The 10,155-nt window shown below is 39.9% G+C and overlaps 1 gene segment (V, D, J or C); it reads right to left on the minus strand.

Annotated features, from left to right (window-relative positions):
• Positions 1-222: 222 nt before the first annotated feature.
• On the minus strand, positions 223-4,257 carry LOC132528209 (T cell receptor alpha variable 18-like). The segment is given in 3 exon segments: positions 223-329; positions 3,789-4,079; positions 4,212-4,257. Coding segments are annotated over 3 exon segments (444 nt in total).
• Positions 4,258-10,155: the final 5,898 nt, after the last annotated feature.

Below are 10,155 nucleotides of genomic sequence, written 5' to 3' on the forward strand. Positions count from 1 at the left end.
ACCACACAATAGCACAGAGACATTACTCTTTCAGATGTTATATTACAGCTACTTTGAACATATGTGGTACAGAATTGTCTGAAATTGAGGCCATCTGGAGTCATTAGGAGCTAAACTGTAAAGCAAAGCCTTGATGTAAAAGAATATTGTGTTACAGGAAAAATATGAGTGTTTAGTAGTTGTAGAGTGAAAATGTGCTATACTCCAGGGTCACACAAATGATCAGGGAGCCCATACCAGAAAGACTAAAGGTAAATTCCTATTCACCTCCTGGGAATTATCAAGGAAATCATCAAATACCCGTGTGTTCATTCCAGCATTATTTGTTACTGTGAGTAAAACAATCTAAACAGCTAGTAAGACAGAATTTGCCAAAAAAGTATTATAAAAATCTGGCGCAGTGGTTGAGAATCTGCCTGCTAATGCAGGGGACACGGGTTCGAGCCCTGGTCTGGGAGGATCCCACGTGCCGCGGAGCAACTAGGCCCGTGAGCCACAACTACTGAGCCTGCGCGTCTGGAGCCTGTGCTCCGCAACAGGAGAGGCCGTGATAGTGAAGAGGCCCGCGCACCGCGATGAAGAGTGGCCCCTGCTTGCCACAACTAGAGAAAACCCTCGCACAGAAACGAAGACCCAACACAGCAAAAATAAATTAATTAATAAACTCCTACCCCCAACTTCTTCTTAAAGAAAAAAATCATACATTGGAATATCATCATTAGAATGTGTGATTTTTGATCTGTAAATAATGCTGGGCAAATAATAATTTCACAATATACTGTTGGGTAAAAACGCAGAATGGAAAACATCCTATAAGATGTGATTCTGTAGCACAGTTTTTCCTGACTAGTAGAGTTTTAGAGTTGTTCTGTTTTGTTTTTAGTATTACTTCTTTGGATATTCTATTTTATCTGCATTAAACATGCATATAGAGAATGTGATCAGGTAATGGGGCTGGTTCTGAGCAAACTGAAGAGCTTCATTCCTCCTTGGTGTCAAGACTTGTGGTGACATTTATTCTGTGTCCATCATTCCAAGTCAGTCATGGCACAGCATGAGACAATGGGACAGGGAGAGTCCAAGAAGTGCCATTTAACAGATACTTCAGATCTAACATAATGACAAGACTTAGTCAGCAATGCATGAATATTTGTGCAGTGAACCTAAAAGTCTAACAATTCAGGTGCAGATTTGGACAAATATTACTGAATTTTTTTAAACCAAATCACTTGCTCTAATATAATCACCATAAAAAAATTTTAAATATTTTTTGGCAAATGATCTACTTCAAGATGAAGAATTGAAGATAAAGATGCTTTTGATGAATGGCACTTTTAGATATGTTCTCTGAGCCAGAGAGAGAGCATTTTCCTTAGAGTGAGGTTTCCACTTCTAACTCCCCTGCCCCGCTGACACGGCCCCACCTTCTCCTGTCCTTACCGAGAATCTCACTAAGGTTTTCATAGCTGGGGGACACCTCACGTTGAGATCTGAGGTTTCTGTGGGGTTCCTACAGGGACCTGGATCACTGTGGTCTCTCAGAGCACAGAAATACACTGCTGAGTCCCCAGGCTGCAAGGCTGTGATGGTGAGGCTGATGGAACTGGCCGTTTTCTGGAAGTTCAAAAACTACCGACCCTCTGTTGTATTCACTCATTGTAAGACTCCTGATGAATAAGGAAAATCATTTCCCTACTTGGTGTTTGTTTGTACCAGAATAAATAATAACTATAACTACTAGATTCATAGACACAATCCAAGGTTACATCTTCTTTCTCCAGCATAGAGATTTCTGGCTGGTCTTTTGTTTTTCAATTTGTTTTTTTTTAAGAAGATGTTGGGGGTAGGAGTTTAGTAATTAATTTATTTATTTTTGCTGTGTTGGGTCTTCGTTTCTGTGCGAGGGCTTTCTCTAGTTGTGGCAAGCGGGGGCCACTCTTCATCGCGGTGCACGGGCATCTCACTATCGCTGCCTCTCTTGTTACGGAGCACAGGCTCCAGACGCGCAGGCTCAGTAGTTGTGGCTCACGGGCCTAGTTGCTCCGCGGTATGTGGGATCCTCACAGACTGGGGCTCGAACCCCTGTCCCCTGTATTAGCAGGCAGATTCTCAACCACTGCACCACCAGGCAAGACCCTGGCTGTTCTTGAGTGACATTCTGGGCTGTGATGGATCCTGGGGAGAAGAAAAAATTTTATATATATAATATATATGGAGAGAGACAGGCAGAGACACAGAGAGAAAGAATTAGGCTGATTCTCCTGGTGGAACCCCGAGGGCTGCAAGGGACAAACAGGACTAAGACTTCTAATTCCTCTACCCATTACTCAACTCTCCTACACACCACCAGACAATAATAACCTGCCCTACCCCCAAACATGGGAGCTGAGTGGAGCTGAGTCTGTTTATGGCCATCCTTACCAGCCTTACCAAGGCGGACAGAGGCTATGACAACTCTCACCAGGCCAGGGAACCCCATATTGGAAGCTCTTCCTCTGAGTGAAATGTGCTGTGTTCTGTCTCAGATTCAGGTCTAAATGCCTGAACAGGGCACGTGCACAAGTACTGAAGTGCCCTGTGCCTGACAGGGCACATGCACAAGTACTGAAGTGTGAGATGCTTCTGTACCAGAACAGGAAATGTAACTTGCTGCTATCAGTTTGCCTGTGGCACATCATGGCTTGTTGACCTGGTTGGTGAAGCTAACCTGCCTATTTAGACTTTATTGTAATTAAGTTGACAACAATTATATCAGTGCTGCAGCCATTTGCCGTATTCAGCCAATGCATCTAGGATAGACATAAGTTTTATGAGCAATACAATTTGTTATGATTATGGTGACTTCTGAGAACAAATAGTCATCCATGTTTTTGCATGGCTTTTTTTTTTGGCCTGCAGCCAAAATCTACAGTGAAATAAGCTCACAGATTCTTCTTCCGGACAGGAAGGTCAAACTATTTACCCTCAGTCATCATAACTTTTCTTCCTTCACTCCAAGGCATTGGTTCCTGGGGAAATTTACATTGGATAAAGTTCCTTGTCTGCTTAATGCTATCACACAGCAAGTTTCCTGGTGGACAAAATTTGTCCAGCTGTACGTGTCTAATGCCAATCAATAGTCAGTCTGTGCTAGAAACACCTTGCTTTCAAGTATCCCATCCTATAGTCAAAATGAAGGCAAAATCACCAGACCATGCATTCCTAGTTCCTTATATCAAAAATGTAGCCATTCAAAAATCACAAATGCCTTTTCATCCCACTGCTGCAGCAGCTCTGGCTCATTTCACTGAGAGCAGCGCCTCAACAGCGTTACGTCTCAGCCGTGTGAAAATTTGTGTATGATTTGCTTGGCATCCCTGTGCTGATTTATGATTGTGATTCAGCTGATGCAGCTTTTAGTCATCTATTCCTTTTCTCTTCCCTAAATGAATATATTAATATCGTGACATCTAACATCCATCTTACATTAAGAGAAAATAGATGTTTTTGAAAGTCAGTCTAGAGAAGGGAGGAGTCTTTCTGGCTGAACAGGGACACTTCTGGGGATCATAGCTTCGGTTTTCTTTAAGACTGACATCCACCCTATTCTCCCTGAAGGACAAGTCCCAACCTCCTGGGTTTCTAGGAATTAGATCTGAGCTTGATTTATTTTCCTGAAAAGCTCTAAATAAACTAAACACTGCCCAAGGAGAGAATATACCTCTTCCTCCCAAGGCTGCTCACTTCAGCCCTCCTGCTCCCCTTGGGTTTGTGTTCAGCTCCCCCTGCAGCTCCTCTCACCGTGTCACTCAGAGCACAGTAGTACACAGCCGAGTCTGATGCTTGCATTGAGGGTTTCTTCAGGTGGAAGGAGCTGTCACTCGTAACAAGAGTGGCCTGAAAACCTTGATGCTCTGCCCTCTGGTTTGCCTTCGAGCCCTTCAGGAGGAGTTGAAGAGCTTTGTTGAGATACTGGACGTACCAGAAAAGATAGATATTTGAACCAGAGGTCTGGTAAGTGCAGTGCAGGGTCCTAGGCGCCCCCTCTGAGACAGTCACTGGGCCTTCTGTCTGGTTCACTGAGTCTCCATTGGTCCCTCCTAGAAGAGAATCACTTTTTTATGTTATAAATGGACAGAAGGAGAGTTTTCAGCCAGAGAAGAAAACTAAAAGTTACCTATAATTATAGGAAAATGAAAAATCATGAACATTTAAGATAAAATGTTACTTACTGAATATTAAGAAGATCACAAGAACAGAGTTAGTGGCAGAAAACATGTTGGCAACGGTCCTAGCTCCCTAGGATACACCAAATCTAATGGGGCTAGTTTGCAGCTGAATATTATAGAAACTCCTCACTTAGAAACTGAGAGCCCCTTTCTGCACAGCAACAGTAATCTGTCTTGTGGCTACAAAGTAAACAAGTCAAACCAGCACCTGAATAAAAAGAGGAACCACATTTGTAGGAAACCCCGCCCTCTGGTGTTCATCCTGAAAATTGCACCACAGCTATATCTGCTTGAGGCATAGACAAAGGAGGATGGGACAGGACTCAGAAGAGAGCTCTAAACACGAGCATGCTTAGGGAAATATTCAGTTGTTGCTTCCATCATTTTCTGCATGGTACAAGTATCTCTAGCTACCCAAATAATCCCAGGCAGAATTTTTAACTGGAATAGTCAGAGGTCTCTTCCTTGCATATGTCTCCATGACTCCCATGGGTAAGACAGGGATTCATCTGCCTAGAAAGTGCACCCTAATCTCCCCAAATCCTTTGCCTGAATTACTACTCATCCCCAAGACTCATTCAGCATGCCACAGAGGAAACATTACCTAAGGCAGGTCTCAAGTAATGTGTGGTTGGTTGAAGAGGTTTTTATCCCTATCCATCATGAAATGACATATTTGTAAAATACAATAAAAACAAATTACTGTAACTTCTTCATTGATAAAGGTAGAGTTGACCTTCCTTCCAACTGGACAACTGGACAAACTGTATGAAACAACTTTTGGACATTGGACTACAGGTAGCACAGAGATAAGGAAAACAGATGAGGTGAGCCCGACCATTGCCCAGCTTACTTGATGGAGGCAGCTTCTCGGCACCAGTGCAGGAGGGATTTACCAAAAATAGCCCAGCTGTCTCACTGTAAGATTCAGACGGAATAGGAGATTGGGGATCTTGAAGCACCTAGAATTTGTGGACCAGTGTACCAGAGAGGAGGGACGTGTACAAAAAGAGAGAGAGAGAGAGAGATAATGACAGGGGGGTCACTGTGAATCCTGTGTGGAGTACTAATCTGCAACAAAAGAGAGAAAACTCATCGGGTTTGGTAAACCACCCTGAAAAGGCCTCCTTTGGGCCCATGAACCGTACTTAGATAACAGCAGCCTTACACCTTTAGCCTTATGAGGGATAGGTGACCTTACTTAGGTGTCTTGGTTCTTGAAACACCTTCTTTTATTTTATTTTTTATACAGCAGGTTCTTATTAGGTATCTATTTTATACATATTAGGATATATATGTCAGTCCCAATCTCCCAATTCATCCCACCACCACCCTCTCCCACCCCGCTTTCCCCCCTTGGTGTCCATATATTTGCTGTCTACATCATGTCTCTATTCCTGCCTTGGAAGCTGGTTCATCTGTACCATTTTTCTAGATCCCACATACATGCGTTAATATATGATATTTGTTTTTCTCTTTCTGACTTACTTCACTCTGTATGACAGTCTCTAGGTCCATACACGTCTCTACAAATGACCCAATTTCGTTCCTCTTTATGGCTGAGTAATATTCCATTGTATATATGTGCCACATCTTCTTTATCCATTCGTCTGTCAATGGGCATTTAGGTTGCTTCCATGACCTGGCTTTTGTAAACAGTGCTGCAATGAACATTGGGGTGCATGTGTCTTTTTGAATTATGGGTTTCTTTGGGTATATGCCCAGTAGTGGGATTGCTGGGTCGTATGGTAGTTCTACTTTTAGATTTTAAGGAACCTCCATACTGTTCTCCATGGTGGCTGTATCAATTTACGTTCCCACCAGCAGTACAAGAGGGTTCCCTTTTCTCCACACCCTGTCCAGAATTTGCTGTTATAGGTTTTCTGATAATGCCCATTCCAACCAATGTGAGGTGATACCTCATTGTAGTTTTGATTTGCATTTGTCTAATAATTAGTGATGTTGAGCAGCTTTTCATGTGCTTCTTGGCCATCAGCATGTCTTCTTTTTAGAAATGACTATTTAGGTCTTCCGCCCAGTTGTGGATTGGGTTGCTTGTTTTTTTAATATTGAGCTACATGAGCTGTTTATATATTTTTTAGATTAATCCTTTGTCCATTGATTCGTTTGCAAATATATTCTCCCATTCTGAGGGTTGTCTTTTCATCTTGTTTATAGTTTCCTTTGCTGTGTAAAAGCTTTTAAGTTTCATTAGGTCCCATTTGTTTATTTTTGTTTTTATTTCCATTACTCTAGGAGGTGAGTCAAAAAAGATCTTGCTGTTGTTTATGTCAAAGAGTGTTCTTCCTATGTTTTCCTCTAAGAGTTTTATATTGTCTGGTCTTACATTTAGGTCTTTAATCCATTTTGAGTTCATTTTTGTGTATGGTGTTAGGGAATGTTCTAATTTCATTCTTTTACATGTAGCTGTCCAGTTTTCCCAGCACCATTTATTTAAGAGACTGTCTGTTCTCCAATATATATCCTTGCCTCCTTTGTCCTAGATTAGTTGACCATAGATGCATGGGTTTATCTCTGGGCTTTCTATCCTGTTCCATTAATGTATATTTCTGTTTTTGTGCCAGTACCATACTGTCTTGATTACTGTAGCTTTGTAATATAGTCTGAAGTAAGGGAGCCTGATTCCTCCAGCACCATTTTTCTTTCTCAAGATTGCTTTGGCTATTCAGGGTCTTCTGTGTTTCTATACAAATTGTGAAAGTTTTTGTTCTAGTTCTGTGAAAAATGCCATTGGTAGTTTGATAGGGATTGCACCGAATATGTAGATTCAGTGCAATCCCTATCAAGCTTTGGGTAGTATAGTCATTTTCACGATATTGATTTTTCCAATCCAAGAACATGGTATATATCTCCATCTGTTTGTGTCATCATTGATTTTTTCATCAGTATCTTATAGTTTTCTGAGTACAGGTCTTTTGTCTCCTTAGGTAGGTTTGTTCCTAAGTGTTTTATTCTTTTTGATGTGATGTTAAATGGGATTGTTTCCTTAATATCTCTTTCTGACCTTTTGCTGTTAATGTGTAGGAATGCAAGACATTTCTATGCATTCATTTTGTATCCTGCAACTAAACCGAATTCACTGATTAGCTCCAGTAGTTTTTCTGGTGACATCTTTAAGATTATCTATGTATAGTAGCATGTCATCTACAAACAGTGACAGATTTACTTCCTATTTTCCAATTTGGATTCCTTTTATTTCTTTCTCTTCTCTGATCTCAGTGGCTAGGACTTCCGAAACTATGTTGAATAAAAGTGGAGAGAGTGGACATCCTTGTTTTGTTCCTGATCTTAGAGGAAATGCTTTCAGTTTTTCACCATTGAGAGTGATGTTTGCTGTGGGTTTGTCGTATATGGCCTTTATGATGTTGAGGTATGTTCCCTCTGTACCCACTTTCTGGAGAGTTTTTATCATAAATCAGTGTTGAATTTTGTCAAAACCTTTTTCTGCATCTATTGAGATGATCATATGGTTTTTCTCCTTCGATTTGTTAATATGGTGTATCACACTGATTGATTTGTGTATATTGAAGAATACTTGCATCCCTGGGATAAATACCACTTGATCACGGTGTATGATCCTTTTAATGTATTGTTGGATTCTGTTTGCTAGTATTTTGTTGCTAGTATTTTGCATCTATATTCATCAGTGATATTGGTCTGTAATTTTCATTTTTGTAGTATCTCTGTCTGGTTTTGGTATCAGCGTGATGGTGGCCTCGTAGAATGAGTTTTGGAGTGTTCCTTCCTCTGCAATTTTTTGGAAGAGTTTGAGAAGGATGGGTGTTAGCTCTTCTCTAAATGTTTGATAGAATTCACCTGTGAAGCCATCTGGTCCTGGACTTTTGTTTCTTGGAAGATTTTTAATCACAGTTTCAATTTCATTATTTGTGATTGGTCTGTTTATATTTTCTGTTTCTTCCTGGTTGAGTCTTATGATGCCTTGTATTTCTTATGATGCCTTGTATTTCTGTCTCTTATGATGCCTTGTATTTCTGGGGTGTCCATTGTAACTTCTCCTTTTTCATTTCTAATTTTATTGATTTGAGTCCTCTCCCTCTTTTTCTTGATGAGTCTGGCTAAATGTTTATCAATTTTGTTTATCTTCTCAAAGATCCAGCTTTTAGTTTCATTGATTTTTGCTACTTTTTTCTTTGTTTCTATTTCATTTATTTCCTTTCTGATCTTTATGATTTCTTTCCTTCTACCAACGTTGGGTTTTGTTTGTTCTTTCTCTAGTTCCTTTAGGTGTAAGGTTAAACTGTTTATTTGAGATGTTTCTTGTTTCTTGAGGTAGGATTGTATTGCTATAAACTTCCCTCTTAGAAGTGCGTTTGCTTCATCTCGTAGGTTTTGGATCATTGTGTTTTCATTGTCACTTTTTTCTAGGTATTTTTTCATTTCTTCTTTGACTTCTGCAGTATTCTCTTGGTTAATTAGTCACTTATTGTTTAACCTCCATGTGTTTGTGTTTTTTTTATGTTTTATTCCCTCTAATTTATTTCTAATCTCATAGCGCTGTGGTTGGAAAAGAAGCTTGATATAATTTTAATTTTCTTAAATTCACTGAGGCTTGATTTGTAACCCAAGATGTGGTCAGTCCTGGAGAATGTTCCATGGGCACTTGAGAAGAAAGTGTAATCTGCTATTTTTGGATGGAACGTCCTGTAAATATCAATTAAATCTACCTGGTCTATTGTGTCATTTAAAGCTTGTGTTTCCTTATTAATTTTCTGTCTGGATGATCTGTCTATTGGTGTAAGTGAGGTGTTAAAGTCCACCACTATTATTGTGTTACTGTCGATTTCCTCTAGCTGTTAGCATTTGCCTTATGTATTGAGGTGCTCCTATGTTGGGTGCATATATATTTATAATTGTTATATCTTCTTCTTGGATTGATCCCTTGATCATTATGTAGTGTCTTTTCTTGTCTCTTGTAACATTCTTTATTCTGAGGTCTATTTATGTGATATGAGTATTGCTACTCAACTTTCTTTTGATTTCCATTTGCATGGAATATCTTTTTCCATCCCCCACTTTCAGTCTGTATGTGTCCTTAGGTCTGAAGTGGGCCTCTTGTAGACAGCATATATATGGGTCTTGTTTTTGTATCCATTCAGTGAGCCTGTGTCTTTTGGTTGGGGCATTTAATCCATTCACATTTAAGGTAATTATGGATATATATGTTCCTATTCCCATTTTCTTAATTGTTGTGGGTTTTGTTTTTGTAGGTCCTTTTCTTCTCTTGTGTTTCCCACTTAGAGAAATTCCTTTAGCATTTGTTTTAGAGCTGGATTGGTGGTGCTGAGTTCTCTTAGCTTTTGCTTGTCTGTAAAACTTTTGATTTCTCCATCAAATCTGAATGAGATCTTTGCTGGATAGAGTAATCTTGGTTGTAGGTTCTTCCCTTTCATCACTCTAAATATATTGGGCCACTCCCTTCTGGCTTATAGAGTTTCTGCTGAGAAGTCAGCTGTTAACCTTACAGGAGTTCTCTTATACGATATTTGTTGTTTTTTCCTTGTGTGCTTTTCATAATTTTCCTCTGTCTTTAATTTTTGTCTCTTTGATTACTATGTGTCTCAGTGTGTTTCTCCTTGGGTTTATCGTGCCTGGGACTCTCTGTGCTTCCTGGACTTGGGTGGCTATTTCCTTTCCCATGTTAGGGAAGTTTTCGACTATATTCTCTTCAAATATTTTCTTGGCTCCTTTCTCTCTCTCTTCTCCTTCTGGGACCACTATAATGCAAATGTTGGTCAGTTTAATGTTGTCCCAGAGGTCTCTTAGGCTGTCTTTATTTCTTTTCATTCTTCTTTTGTTATTCTGTTCCATAGCAGTGAATTCCACCATTCTGTCTTCCAGACCACTTATCCATTCTTCTGCCTCGGTTATACTGCTATCGATTCCTTCTAGTGTATTTTTCATTTCA

This window comes from Lagenorhynchus albirostris, chromosome 1 (assembly GCF_949774975.1).
Source record: "Lagenorhynchus albirostris chromosome 1, mLagAlb1.1, whole genome shotgun sequence".
Classification (NCBI taxonomy): domain Eukaryota; kingdom Metazoa; phylum Chordata; class Mammalia; order Artiodactyla; family Delphinidae; genus Lagenorhynchus; species Lagenorhynchus albirostris.